The 14,291-nt window shown below is 48.3% G+C and overlaps 2 protein-coding genes across 6 annotated transcripts; one reads left to right on the top strand and one right to left on the bottom strand.

Annotated features, from left to right (window-relative positions):
• Nucleotides 1-323: 323 nt before the first annotated feature.
• Nucleotides 324-5,905, bottom strand: CDK2 (cyclin dependent kinase 2). 4 transcript variants are annotated; one of them, XM_045061926.1, is made up of 8 exons: nucleotides 5,561-5,905; nucleotides 4,773-4,955; nucleotides 4,548-4,668; nucleotides 3,714-3,884; nucleotides 3,133-3,234; nucleotides 2,320-2,463; nucleotides 1,813-2,016; nucleotides 324-1,531 (listed from the first exon to the last, which is right to left on the bottom strand). In XM_045061926.1, the coding sequence occupies exons 3-8, from the start codon at nucleotides 4,590-4,592 to the stop codon at nucleotides 1,427-1,429; spliced, it is 771 nt and encodes a 256-aa protein (XP_044917861.1). In that variant the 5' UTR covers nucleotides 4,593-4,668; nucleotides 4,773-4,955; nucleotides 5,561-5,905; the 3' UTR covers nucleotides 324-1,426. The 4 variants fall into 4 exon arrangements, with proteins under 4 accessions (XP_044917861.1, XP_019690621.1, XP_003988917.1 ...); XM_019835062.3 differs by having other exon boundaries at nucleotides 4,773-4,850; XM_003988868.6 differs by lacking the exon at nucleotides 2,320-2,463 and having other exon boundaries at nucleotides 4,773-4,850.
• A 703-nt stretch (nucleotides 5,906-6,608) lies between these two features.
• Nucleotides 6,609-14,276, top strand: PMEL (premelanosome protein). 2 transcript variants are annotated; one of them, XM_003988865.5, is made up of 11 exons: nucleotides 6,609-6,755; nucleotides 8,991-9,101; nucleotides 9,248-9,394; nucleotides 10,108-10,242; nucleotides 10,570-10,731; nucleotides 10,981-11,700; nucleotides 12,450-12,566; nucleotides 12,815-12,899; nucleotides 13,010-13,215; nucleotides 13,318-13,405; nucleotides 14,025-14,276. In XM_003988865.5, the coding sequence occupies exons 1-11, from the start codon at nucleotides 6,680-6,682 to the stop codon at nucleotides 14,167-14,169; spliced, it is 1,992 nt and encodes a 663-aa protein (XP_003988914.3). In that variant the 5' UTR covers nucleotides 6,609-6,679; the 3' UTR covers nucleotides 14,170-14,276. The 2 variants fall into 2 exon arrangements, with proteins under 2 accessions (XP_003988914.3, XP_019690618.1); XM_019835059.3 differs by lacking the exon at nucleotides 13,318-13,405.
• Nucleotides 14,277-14,291: the final 15 nt, after the last annotated feature.

The raw sequence follows: 14,291 nt of genomic DNA, 5'->3' as shown, positions 1-14,291 counted from the left end.
CTCTGAAATCCAGGAACTGCCGCCCTGTATGTACATGTGTGTGGTAGGGGATGATTCAGGTTCGTGGGGAAAATGAAGTAGGCTTCCATTAACCCGGCCGTAAAATGGGGCAGTAATTCCCATTTTGTCCACCCTGGGCACTATCCCAATTGCATAATAGAAGCTAAACTGGGGTGATGGGGTGAGGTGGATAGCCCTGCACAGAGATTAGGAAGAGGGGAGCTCTGAAACCAACTATCACATATACACATTCATATTCTCTCTCACACATCATTCTTTGTGTAAATAAATACACCTAAGTAAAGGAGGAAAGAGATCAACTATAAAACTAGGAACTTTTGTTTTTAATGAATCACAAACTAAATTACAAATAATGTTAATAGCATGAACACTCGAAGACAAGAGGTGGGAGAAGGGAGACAAACATCAAAAAAAGAAAAAAAAATACTTTTTTTAAAACATTTGCATTACAAAACCCCAAGGTGCACATGGCAACAAATCCACCCATTCCCACTTAAAAAACACTATAACCTGAAATATAAATATAATTGTTCATCCTTCTTTTAAAGAAAAAAAATTTCCCAATGCCCTCACTCAGTCACAGCCCTAAAAAAGTGTCAGCATTTTCAAAATGATGTCTAAACCCTAACTTCCACTCCTATGGGGGTAGCCTTCAGAGGAAGATGGGACCTGGCATGTGAAGAACCAAGAGTCTTAAAAGGAAGAGAAAAATTCAGACAACTTTTACTTGCCCCATAAGGCCACGGTGAAGTACAATCCCTGTCCTAGAGCCTCCCAGATACCTCTTGCCCATAGTTGGGACAGATAGAGGGACTAGGGGCAATTGTTTCTACTGCAGTCTCATCAAGACTGCAGAGACTGGGAGTCTTGAGTCTCCCAGACTGTTAGGTGAGATGAAACACTAAAATTAGGGTATAAACTGGTTGGATCTATTTTGTAACCTAAATCTTTAAAACAGGCCCCTCCCTCTGTTTTGTTTTGCTTGGTTTTCTAAAGTCCCAACTTAGGTTCTCTGCTATCAGTTGACCTTATAAACACAGTGGCCGAGGCGAGGCTTGGGGTGTCTGTCATCCCGAACACAGGAAATAATAATTTTCAGGGCTTTCAGAGATTGGGATGGCAAGCCCTATGTGGAGGGCAGTCTTTTCTTTTCTTTTTAAATACCAGCCCTCCTCAGCAATGACTAAGAAGAGGGGGAGAGGGTGGTGGAGGGACTTAAGTGCATCTAATACTGAAGCTTCCTTTCATTTTCACCTATTTCTCTTCTCCACCCCTTATATCCTCAGAGTTGGCTGGCTAAGAGGGGGAGGTGTTAAGGCAGCCAGACAAGATCAGAGGGCAAATAGCCCAGGGCCAAGGCAGATCAGGCCCCCACTGGAGGAGAGGGTGAGACTGGGGTAGGACATCAGAGTCGAAGGTGGGGCACTGGCTTGGTCACATCCTGGAAGAAAGGGTGAGCCAGAGCTGCCTTTGCCGAAATCCGCTTGTTGGGGTCGTAGTGCAGCATTTGCTGGAGGGAAAGATGTATGCTGACTTCAGTGATGTGACATTGGACTAAGCGGGCAGCAGGTGTTCCGAGAAATCAGGAAAGCAGAATTCCTTTTACCCAAGCAGGGTTCCCAATTCCCTCCTCCCTACATCTGAATGGGTGTGCCAACAGGGAGAGAGAAGCAGGGACTAAGGAAATGCCAAGACCCAGAGTCCAGGGTCTCGTCCTTCCTACATCCTGGAAAAAAACCTGCCCTGGGGGGAGTAAATGAGAGGAAATGGGTGCCCACCCCCAACTCTCACCGACAGCAAGCTCCGTCCATCTTCATCCAAGGGAGGAACAACTTTGCTAAAATCTTGCCGGGCCCACTTGGGGAAACTCGGCTTATAATCAGGCATAGAAGTAACTCCTGGCCAAACCACTTCATCTGGGGTCCCCAGAGTCCGGAAGATCCGGAAGAGTTGGTCGATTTCGGAATCTCCAGGAAATAGGGCTCGGCGGGTCACCTGAAAATGGGTAAAGAGAAAAGGCCAAGACCCGCACTGATGTCAGTCAAAGCTGCTCCCTGTGCACCGGAGGTTCCCACAGGCAGTGGAAGGTCAGGAGGGCCCCATGACTCCCTCCCCAGGGCCTTTCATGGGGTCAGTCACACAGAGCCTGAGACAATGAAGTCCCTTCATCTGTCTCCTCGCCCCCTCCTTCCTTCCCCCAACCATGCCTTTGCAGATCCCCAAGGCTGGGTGGGGCTGGGAGGGGGTGAATGTCTGGGGTGCCACTGACATGTAGCAAAGGGATCCCAAGCCACTCACGGGGTGTGGGGTAGACACTGCGGTCATCCCCCCTCCTTGTGATGCAGCCACTTCTAGATAGGAGCACAGCGGGCAGAGACTGTGTCTTCCATTTCTTCTGTGTTCCCCACAGCACCTAGCATGGTGCTGGGTACACACTAGGTGCTTAACAAATATTTTTTGATGAATTGAGAGAGGAATATGGGCAATTGTAAGGTAATGTATTGGGGGATAAATGCACATTTTATATATAGGTTAATGGTCTCCAAGCCCCCAGTTACAACCCAGATAAAGGACCATAAAACAAATTGCTGATTTGATTTGAAAACTCAGCCCACTCCACTGTTATATTAAAGAAAATGAGAGCTCCCAGAAAAGTCTGGGCCTCAGGGATCTTTCAAACTGAAAAGCCAGAGGTTGGGGAGGACATGATTTAAGCCTGCAGTTTAAATAAAAGTATGAATAAGGTGAACATAGTTGACTTCGCCATAATCCTGGAACCCTACAAGAAGGTCTACAGGCCAAATGAAGGAGGCACTAAATTGGTACTCATTCTCCCAATATATGCAGACTAAAAACAGCTGCAGAAATAATTTCGCTCAATTCGGGTATAAGAGATGTGTATTGGATGCTAAGGCTGTTTGAGGATATACTAACATTGTGGTTGACATCAGGGACAACAGTCCTATCCTTTCCCCCTACCCACCTTGGTGCTACCCTAGAGAAGGAACCCTGTGATAATATAGAATGGCCATGAGTCTAGGCCAAGAAACAGTTCTGTTGTTCTTGAATGTGGGGGAGTGAGCTGGGTGGAACTCGGGCTTGCCTCCGTACCATCTCAGCAAAGATGCAGCCCAGGCTCCAGATATCTACAGCTGTGGAGTAGTACTTGCAGCCCAGAAGGATTTCAGGTGCTCGGTACCACAGGGTCACCACCTGGGGACAAGAGCAGGAAGGGGAAGGGCGGTGCGTGGGGCATGGTGATTCCCATATCTCAGCTCTTCAGTGTTACTCTGCTAACTCTCAGCCTGTTAACAAGCAGCCTCTCTCCCTCCATCTTTCCCATCTTTCTGACTTCCCCTAAGTATAGATGACTACATACAACTTCTTAGACCAGAGTTAGTCTCTGGGGACCATATTTTCTGAACCCAGAATTTACAACCTTCCTGGAAAACTTAAGAAAAGTGCTCATAACTTTAATAGTGTGCCATCCAGCTCTCCTGGCTTGGCATCTATCAAAGCCCAGTTAGCCCCACAACTGGAACTTGGTGCATATTCTAAAACCTCTTGGAGTGCCAGAGATACTTTCCATGTAGTGAGAGAGAAACTGCTGGCCAGAGATGTTTAAAATTTTGTGAATGTTCTTGTTAACACCTCCCAGGAAGTTCAGAGAAGAAATGCAGAGAGGGTCTCACCTCATGGGTGTAAGTACGAACAGGTACTCCAAAGGCTCTGGCTAGTCCAAAGTCTGCTAGCTTGATGGCCCCCTCTGCGTTGATAAGCAGATTCTGAGGTTTGAGGTCTCGGTGCAGAACCCGATGAGAATGGCAGAAGGCTAGGCCCTGGAGCAGCTGGAACAGATAGCTCTGACAAAGGAGAGAGAGAAAACTTTCTCTACCACAGTGAGCTACTAGATCTGCTCTGTGCCTGCAAAGCTCTACCAAAGCCTTTTACTATATTAGATTATAATTACATGTTTATAAACTGTATCTCCCATTGGACTATCAGTCTAGTGAAGATAAGGACCAGGTCTTCTTCTTCAGTTTTGCATCTCTTTTCCATATCCTGTACCTAATACATTGAAGGTGTTCAATAAATGTGCATTGAATAAACGTTTGTTGAGAGATTGAAAATAACTCGGGGAGTAAAGAACCCAGCCCTAAAACAGACAACAGAAACTCACTGGCTATTTCTCCTACCAAACAGGTGGAAGGGCTTCTTGGAGGAACCTACCAAGTGCCCTCAAGTCCCATTTATCTGAGTTTCATCTGACCTTCCACCTGAGCTATGAAGTTGACTCACTAGAGTTTCAACTTCTTTGATTCTCCTACCCAGCCCTAGGGTTAATAAACATAATGAGCAGTGGGAGAGCCACAAAAGAAAGGGGTGTGTGTGTTGTGTCTGTGTGTGCAGGGGGATGAGGGCTGGGAAGGAAGCCAAGATCACAAATCATCACTCAGTCTGCACAGCGTGCCTTCAGTCCCCCCAAAACATGCCCATGCTGGGGAGGAGTTAATGAGAAGGATTACCTTGATGAGGGGAAGAGGAATGCCAGTCAAAGCAGAGGCATCCATGAATTTCTTCAGATCCTGGTGCAGAAACTCAAAAACTAGGTAGAGTTTGTTTTCTGTGTGGATGACATCCAGCAGCCTAGGGAAGGGAGGTCCAGGAATGGAGGTGAGGAAGAATAATACCCAGGCTACACAGACAAGAACACCTCCTTTACTGTCAGAACACCTCCCAGATATACTTACTTGACAATGTTAGGGTGGTTAAGCTCCTTAAGCAGAGAAATCTCTCGTATAGCAGTACTGGGTACACCCTCTGTCTCACTTGGAGAGGTGGAGAAAGCAGAGATAGGAATGTGGTTACAAACACTCCTTTTCCCCCAGCTCAGTCATTCTTTTCTTCCCAATGAGACACCACCCCAGCATCCCCTAGGGAAGTGAGAGAAGAGAAAGGGTGCTGTAGGAGTTAATTCGCCTTTGGACAGGGGATATATTAAGGTCATTATTCTTACTTTCCCAGCGGTAGGTAAGTAAAGCCTCCTGGTGGAGGTAAAGAAGAGAGAAGGAAACAGGGAAAAAAATAGGAGTAGCAGCACCCAGCCTCCCTAGAAGGGCCAGTGAGGTTCAACTGCCATTCTTTTGAAAGAGGTAGAGAATTCTAAGATGAGGGTGGGGTTGGGGCAGTCAGGAGGACTCTTCATTCAGAAAGGTGCTCTTCACTGGTTCCCACAAAACCCAACTCCACGGGGAGTCCTGGACCCCATCTCAGAGGCCTCCTTCCTCTTTCTGAGTCTTTCTGATTGCACATTTGGGGGCATCCCTCGACTTTGGGGAGGAAGTTTCCCATATATTCTAAGTGCCCTACACTCTCCACCGGGAAACCCATCGCTGTCCTCCAACCCACCTCTCCACTTCAAAAGAAGTCCCTCCCTGCCACCTTCCGGTCCTTGGACTGCTACCCGCCTGTTGGGATGGGGGCAGGGGGCACTCAAGGAGCTCCCGAGTTAGGAGTCCCGGGTACAGAGGCCACTCACGTGTCCAGGCGGATTTTTTTAAGCGCCACCACTTCTCCCGTCACCTTGTTTTTGGCTTTGTACACAACTCCGTACGTGCCCTCTCCGATCTTTTCCACTTTTTGGAAGTTCTCCATGAAGCGCTAGCGAGTCGGGTCAGCCCGGCCCTGGAGCGGGGGCCTGGGAAACCTGCAAAAGGCGGGCCCCGACTCTCGGGGGGTGGAGGAGGGGAAAACCGGGCCCAGCTCCGCGGCCCCAGGTCGGGATGGAACGCAGTGTATTTCTCGCTCTTGTCAATTTGTCCAACTTGAAACAAAGTTGCCGCCTCCCCTCCAGTTCCCTACCGCCACCAGAGGCCCCGCCCCTCCTTCCCGCGTTTCCCTAGCTCCGCCCCCGGCCCTTCCTATTGGTTAACGTCAGAGCGGCGGGGGGCGAGCCCAGCGCGCCTAGCTGCAGCAAATGACCCCACCTCACGCAAGTTTATTAACGAGGATACTTAAGTTTCTGCCTCTGTGGGGAAGCAAAATGTCTTTTTCCAAGTACCTGACTTGGACTCGCGTTTCCTACCTGTGTCCTGAATCTGTAGGGATTTCCTGATCTCTAATTCACCGTTTCACCACCTGTAGGGAAAATGTGTCTCTCCCTAAGATTAAATTCCACCTGGCCCAGGGAGCCTCCTTTGAAAAGCAGGAAATTGGGAATCTCATTGTACGGGTTTTCTGGGCCCCGGAGATGCAGTTGCCTCCGCCCTCTGTCTGTTCTATACTCTCTCTTTTGGGATGCAGGGTCTTTGTTTTTTTTTTTTGAAAGATTTCCTGATTTGATTAAAAAAACAAAAACAGATTGATTCACTCTCCTATGGTGAATCGTATGTGTTAGGTACATGTTATGCACCTGCCCTTCAGTCAATTCTTTCCCAGTCAAGAAGAGAGCGACCCAGTGAAACTAGAAACTGTGGTTGAGTAGCGGGATGTTCAGGGACCAGGATCCCTTGTCAGTTCTGCCTTTCTCCGTCCTCCTGCCCCTCCCAAGACTCCTCTGGATGGAGAGGAGGAAGGGCTATGCAAATGAGCACCCCTCTCCTATATAGGGGCTTGCCCCAGCCCCCCAGCGCCTTTGGTTGCTGGAAGAAAGAACAGGATGCATCTGGTGCTGAGAAAATGCCTTCTCCATGTGGTTATGATGAGTGCTCTTCTGGCTGTGGGGGTTACAGAAGGTGAGTGTGGGGAGTATTGCCATGAACAAGTGTGAATTTGGGGTTGCACACCTGCTCTGGTTTTCCCCCTCTTTATGGGAGATACCAGCAATATCTCAGGCTTCTCCCACCCATTTGAGTTAGTGAGGACATGGGCATCTGAGCTCCCTCCCTATGTGGAGATCTGGGACTGAGCCTGAGAATAATACCATCTGCTTGTAAGGGCACAAGGATAGTGGGTCTTTGTAGCCCTAATCCTGAGGCCCCTAGGGCAGTGAGTCCAAGTAGGGGCTTCAAAAGTGAAACGAGTGGGAGACTCTTTTAGGCAATGACTTAGGTACCTGGGATAGGGTATTTGAAGTGAGAAGTGAGAGAATGTGGTATTGGATTGAAAAAGTAAGGAGGTACCACCTCCCCTCTTTGAGATGGGGATGGGTGAACATAGCTCAGGCTTTTGTTCTGGGGCTGGAAGAGACAGGCAGAGGGGTCTCAGCTGAGCATCACATGAAAGGGCTCTGGGGGATTGGGGCCTCGTGACAGGAGCAAGGGGTGGGGGTGTGGGTGGTGAGAGGGTCTGGAATGTCCCGTGCTGCTCTGAGGAGGGAGGGTTGGGAATGAAGAAAGAATGGGGCATCTTATGATTCTCTTGCTCTAGTGGTAGGATGCTCTATGAAATGATTCCAGATCTCCCCTCCCCAAGCAGACTCAGCTAGGTATCCAGTACACATTAGAAATGGAGCAAAGATAGTTTCTCCTGTGCTAAAATATAGATATCATGTCCCAGTCTCCCCTTTCTTTCTCTAGATCCCTGGTCTCACAGACTTCTAGGAGCTTCTCCTTCATCTGACTTCCCTCATTTGTGCTGTAGTTTCAAGTCTTTTTCTTTTACTATGCTCCTAACTGTATTTTGGAAACATTCTGTTCATACTTGTCCACCTGACCCTCTTAAAAAGATTGTGCTTACTTTTTAGATATTGATTTTTTTAAATCATAAGACATGTTAGATATTCATGAAATTTTATATGAATTGGGTTTGATAATTGTGTCCAGTGTGAAATGACATTGTGCTGATTCAAGAAAATGTTCATATTTTTTACAGATATATACTGAAATTGTAGGGTTAAAATAACAAGATGTCTGGGATTTACTTCTAAATACTTTAGCCAACAAATAAATAAACAACAATAACAAAGGATAGAAAAAGGATAGTTTTTGTATCTGGGTGAGGTATATGTAGATCCCTCATACCCCTTTTTCTCAGACCTTTCTCTTGGTCAGTTATAATAATTTTGTCTGCTTGGTCCTCACTCCCAACCTCTGCCTCCCTCTGATCCATCCTCTACATTGCTTGCTATAATGATCCTTCTAAAATACAGATCTGATCATATTAAAAAAGCTTCTGAAGGGTGAATTTTTTGGCATGGAAATTATATGTCAGTGACACAAAATCTTCTGCCATGGCCTTGTCTACAGAATAAAAGCCAAACTCCTTTGCTTGGCATTCAGGGCCTCCACTTGTTTTCTTGGCCTCATCTCTTACAGTGTTCATCAACCACACTGGTAGTCCCTGTCATGCCTCATGCTAACATGCCTCCATGCATCTGCTCGTGCTGGTCCTTCTGCTCAGAGTGTTCTATCCCACAGGCCAACTCGTCAAGCCGATGGTCTTTCCCAATTCACCAGAGTGGAACTAATCTTTTTCATCTGTCATTTTGTTGTACTTTGTGAATGTCTACAACATAGACATGTACTTTGTGAATGTCTACAACATTCACAATATGCGGGCATATTGAACAGTGCCTTCAATTATTATAATTTATGGATGTATCTATTTCCAATACTTTACCTTGAATCCCTTCAGGGTCATGTCTTGTTTGTTTTTGGTTTTGTTCTTGTTTTTTAATGTTTATTTGTTTTTGAGAGAGTGAGAGATAGAACATGAGCAGGGGAGGGGCAGAGAGAGAGGGAGACAGAATCTGAAGCAGGCTCCAGGCTCTGAACTGTCAGCACAGATCCCCACACAGGGCTTGAACTCACAAACCGTGAGATCATGACCCAAGCCAAAGTCGGATGCTTAACCGACTGAGCCACCCAGGTGCCCGTGTCTTATTCGTTCCTTAAGTCCTTTGTACCTATTACAGTGCCTGGTACGTTGTGGGTGTTCAGTAAATTAAGATGCACTTTGAATGTGAGAGTGAGTAGGGTGACACGGGACTGAGGCGTGATCCTAGGACCTTCACTGTACCTTCTTTTTAGGACCCAGAGACCAGGACTGGCTGGGTGTCTCAAGGCCGCTCACAACAAAACCCTGGAACAGGCAGCTGTATCCAGAGTGGACAGAAATCCAGGGGCCTGATTGCTGGAGAGGTGGGAACTTAGCAATTTCCAGGGAGGGCAGGGTGTGGGTAGAGGAGCAAGAACTGGGTTGAATGGAGCTTGGGAAGATACGAAGGGGAAAGGTATAAGGGGAGAAAAAAACAAGGAGTCTCAGCTAATGCAGCTGTCCTTCCCAGGTGGCCAGGTGTCCTTGAAGGTCAGTAATGATGGCCCTACACTGGTCGGGGCAAATGCCTCCTTCTCTATCGCCCTGCACTTCCCTGAAAGCCAAAAGGTGCTGCCAGATGGGCAGGTCATCTGGGCCAACAACACCATCATCAATGGTGAGTACCTCTCTGCTCTAGGACCTTCCTCTAAGGGCTCAGATTCCCTGGTGTCCCCAGTGAGCTCAAAAAGTATTCTCTTCCTTTCTACTTTTCTTAAAAAAATAAATTATATACATATTCTATAATATTCGTTGTAGAAAAAAATTTTAAACACAGATAAAGAAAAAAGAAAAAAATACATAGCATGCAAAATTGCGGGCAGAAGACCTAGGGGACCTAGAATTTAGACAGACATGGATTTAACTTTGTAAATAATATGTGACCCTGGGCAAGTTACTTAATTGTTTTGTACTTCCATTCCCTTATCTGTAGAATGGGGATGATACCTACTTGAACAGTTGTTGTAAGGATTAAAGTGTGATTGTATATAAAGAATTTAGCATAATGCCTGCCCTAGGCTAAGGCAAGGTTCAAAAAATGTTAGCTGGTGGCTCTTATTTTTGTTTTTATCCTACTAGCTAGAGCAAACCACTCTAAATATTTTGATATATGGCCTTCTAATTTCTTTCCTATGTCTGTCGTTAAGTACATATGAATCTTTAATTCCAGTTTCCATCCTTCCCGCTGCCACCCAAAAGGGTTATACCAAGGGGAATGTACTTTGTAGCTAAGGAGTATTCCCACAGCCCCTCTCTGGGAGCCATGTGAGGAGTTTTAGTGTACAGAAGGGAATGCCAGGGTTTGAGGGTGACTCTGTATTGATCTTTCAGGGAGCCAGGTGTGGGGAGGAGAGCCAGTGTATCCCCAGGTACCTGATGATACCTGCATCTTCCCTGATGGGAGGGCCTGCCCATCTGGCCCTGGGTCTCAGACACGAAGCTTTGTTTATGTCTGGAAGACCTGGGGTGAGTCATCCACACTTCGATTCACCTATTCTTACCTGATCTCCTTTTTGTTTTGCTGTGAATTTCCCTAACCTTTATTGCCCCCTTGGTTCTTTCCTCTTCCATAGCACATAGCCTGCTCCAACTCTCTCTACTATATTGTTTCTGGGGGCCCTTCCCGAATTGTTGTGCCATCCCATGGAACCCCTCATTAGGACTCCTTTCCTGACCCCTACTCAATACATCTCTCTCGACCTTCCTTCTGTACTGCCCTGTCTCTAATCCTTCCCCTCAGTTCCCTTGGATCAGTACCTCCCTGACCCTTGCTTTTCTTTTCAAAAACCTCAGGCCAGTACTGGCAAGTTCTGGGGGGCCCAGTGTCGGGACTGAGCATTGTGACAGGCAAGGCAATGCTGGGCACACATACCATGGAAGTGACTGTCTACCACCGCCGGGAGTCCCAGAGCTATGTGCCCCTTGCTCACTCCTGCTCAGCCTTCACCATTACTGGTAAGGATTTAGGAATGGGCAAAGGAATAAGTCACAGAACAGTAAAAGATGGGGAGGGTTGGCCTGACCAGTAAGGGGAGAGGGGAAAGGGGAAATGGTATGTAACCTTAAAGGGGCAGAGCCAGGAAGACCTGGACAGAAGAAGGTGGGGCTTAGAGTCAGTGAAGGGCCAGTCAGCTTGAGTTTAGTTGGTGTGTAACGTTCCCTCGGCCCAGGTCTGGTTCTCACCTTTTCTGGCTCCTATCTCAGACCAGGTACCCTTCTCTGTGAGCGTGTCCCAGCTGCAGGCCTTGGATGGAGGGAACAAGCACTTCCTGAGAAATCATCCTCTGACCTTTGCCCTCCGGCTTCATGACCCCAGTGGCTATTTGTCTGGGGCCGACCTCTCCTACACCTGGGACTTCGGAGATGATACTGGGACCCTGATCTCTCGGGCACTTGTGGTCACTCACACTTACTTAGAGTCTGGCCCAGTCACTGCCCAAGTGGTGTTACAGGCTGCGATTCCTCTCACTTCCTGTGGCTCTTCCCCAGTTCCAGTCACCACAGATGGGCATGGGCCAACAGCAGAGGCCCTTGGCACCACAGCTGGGCAAGTGCCTACTGCAGAAGTCATAGGTACTACATCTGGTCAGGTGCCAACTGCAGAACCTTCTGGAACCACAGCTGTGAAGATGCCAACCACGGAGGTCACAGGCACTACACCTGTACAGGTGCCAACTACAGAGGACATAGGTACTACAACTGAGCAGGTGCCGACCTCGGAGGTCATAGATACCACACCCGTAGAGATGCCCACTGCAGAGGCCATACGTACAACACCTGAAGTGGCAATCGCAGAGCCCTCTGGAACCACAGTTGTACAGGTAACAACTAGAGAGCTGGTGGAGCCCACAGCTGGAGAGGTACCCACCCGTGAGCCTGAGGGTCCAGATGCCCGCCCATTCGTGCCTACAGAAGGTATTACAGGTAAGAGGGTCAGTGTGAACGAGGTTCATTGAGGTGGGTTATTTGTCACTACTCTAAAGAGCTACTCTACTTACCCAGGCCCCAGATGTTACCCAATCCTTTGCTTAGCAATGGAGTTTCATCAGAGCTCTCACTGTTATTAAGCCCTCAAGTCCCTCTTAAGAACATGGAATCCATCTGGAGTTAAGAAAACCAGGGTCTGCCCCTCGGCCACTGGGAGAGAGCTTGTTGCTTCTCTGTGTCTCAGGAGAGCTGTTCCCTGAGGCTTCTGCCAGGGAACAGACTGTGGTCATTTACATAGTAATTTGTATCTCTTTCTGTGCAAGTATAAATGCATAGGATTCCGTCTTAGATTCTGGCACCACTTACCACCCCTGGATTCCTTTCCCAAAGCAGGTCAACCTGAAATTGTGGTAGGAACACTGAAAAGGTAGGAATGACCTGGTGGCACGTGGAAGAGTTAACTTTTGTCGAGTGTCTAGATCAGGACCCAGCACAGTGTGGAGTATGATAAGCATTTGGGGTTTCTTAAAACTCCAGTGCTACTCCTAATTGTGTGGCTCTGGGGTGCTCCTTCCTCCTCTGGGGCTTCAGTTTCCTTATCTGTAAAATGAGATTTTCCAGGCCTTGCCTGATGCCAAGCCCGGGTGCAATAGCTCTGGCTGTACCTGGAAAGACGCTTGCGTGGCCTCTACTTCCAGGTGAGTCATTTGTCTCTTGACTTTGCCTCTTCAATCCTCTCCTGCCAGGCTCCCAGAGCCCCCTGCCGGATGGTGCAGCTACCTTAATCCTGGTGAAGCGACAAACCCCCCTGGATTGTGTGCTGTATCGATATGGCTCCTTTTCTCTCACCCTGGACATTGTCCGTGAGTCTTGACTACTTTGGGGGCTGGTGGAGGGAGGTGTGTACCGCCTAAGACTGACCAGTGGAAGCATACCTTGGAAGGAGTTACTCACCTGGACAAGAATATCCAGATCCCAGGGTTTTTATTTTGAAGGCATGAGGATGGGATTGGGGAAGTAGCCCTAGGGCTTTCCTGTCTGTGGGCCTTTGGGGAGGCCTGGTAGAGGAATCCCACATTGTACCCAGACTTAAAATCTTGCAACTTTGCAGAGGGTATTGAGAGTGCTGAGATCCTGCAGGCTGTGCCATCCAGCGAAGGAGATGCATTTGAGCTGACCGTGTCTTGCCAAGGCGGGTGAGTGTCCCACTGGTTATCCTGAGAACTCTTGGGTTGACTGTTGCCCCGCTCTCTGGTGTCTAATGTTCCCTCCCAGTTGCCCTGACCTAAGCTAACACCTTTCACAGGCTGCCCAAGGAAGCCTGTATGGACATCTCATCTCCAGGGTGCCAGCCCCCTGCCCAGCGGCTATGTCAGCCTGTGCCACCCAGCCCAGCCTGCCAGCTAGTTTTGCACCAAGCACTGAAGGGTGGCTCAGGGACCTACTGCCTCAATGTGTCTTTGGCTGATGCTAACAGCCTGGCGATGGTCAGCACCCAGCTTGTAATGCCCGGTATGTACTTGGACAAGAAGTAGGGAGAAGGGGGGAACAGCAAGAGGCTATCTGGTAGGGAGCAGACACTGACGGAAACTGTGCCTGGGATTCTGTTCATAGGTCGAGAAGCAGGCCTTGGACAGGCTCCCCTGTTCGTGGGCATCTTGCTGGTGTTGATGGCTATGGTGCTTGTATCTCTGATATATAGGTGAGGGCCCCACCATCTAGCTCACACCTCCTTATCCCTTATTACCACCACTCATTCTTCCTCAAGAGGAGAGGGAACCACCACTTTTTTTGAAGAAGCCTGGTATCCAGGAAAGAGCCCAGACTTGGAAGTTAAACAGACCCAGGCTGCAGTCTTGCTGGTGGGACCTTGGGAAAGTAGCTTAATGTCTCTGAGCCTCTGAAAAATAGGAAAACTAATACCTGCCCTATGGGGCTGTTGTCAGGATTAGAGACAATGGTGGTAAAGCACCCAGTTCTGAAGCGAGAGTGCAATAAATGATGATACTGATGACTGTTGTTATTAGTAATATCAAGAGTGGAGGAAACTGGGTGAACTGAGTCCTCTACCTGTGAGAAGGGCAGATCCCCAGGCCTGGAGTGCCAAGGTCCTCAAAGCACTGAAGCTTGTAGCGTGAGAGAGGAATGGACAGAGGTTACCATAAAAACAAGATAGGATGAACCCTATTGGTGAGAAGGGGAGGGGCCTTGGGTCAAGGCCCAGTAAACTTGGGATATGGGTGTGTCCTCTTTTTTGGAGAAGCACAGGTAGGTTTCCCTTGTCCATTGCTAATCAGTTTCTTCTTTTTCTCCCAAATCAGGCGAAGACTTCTGAAGCAGGGCTCAGCCCTCCCCCTTCCCCAGCTGCCACGTGGTAGCACCCACTGGCTGCGGCTGCCCAGGGTCTTCCGCTCTTGCCCCATTGGTGAGAACAGGCCCCTCCTCAGTGGGCAGCAGCAGGTCTGAGTACTCTTGTGTGATGCTGTGATTTGCCGAGGGTGGACAGCAATGCCTATCTTTTCTCAGTCCTCCCTTGGAAACTACCATTAACTGAAATAAATACTCAGAACCTGGTGCTGTTTTATGTT

This window comes from Felis catus, chromosome B4, assembly GCF_018350175.1.
Source record: "Felis catus isolate Fca126 chromosome B4, F.catus_Fca126_mat1.0, whole genome shotgun sequence".
NCBI classification, from domain to species: Eukaryota; Metazoa; Chordata; class Mammalia; order Carnivora; family Felidae; genus Felis; species Felis catus.
The sequence above is the reverse complement of the archived record's forward strand: the minus strand, read 5'-3'. Positions and strand labels throughout refer to the sequence as shown.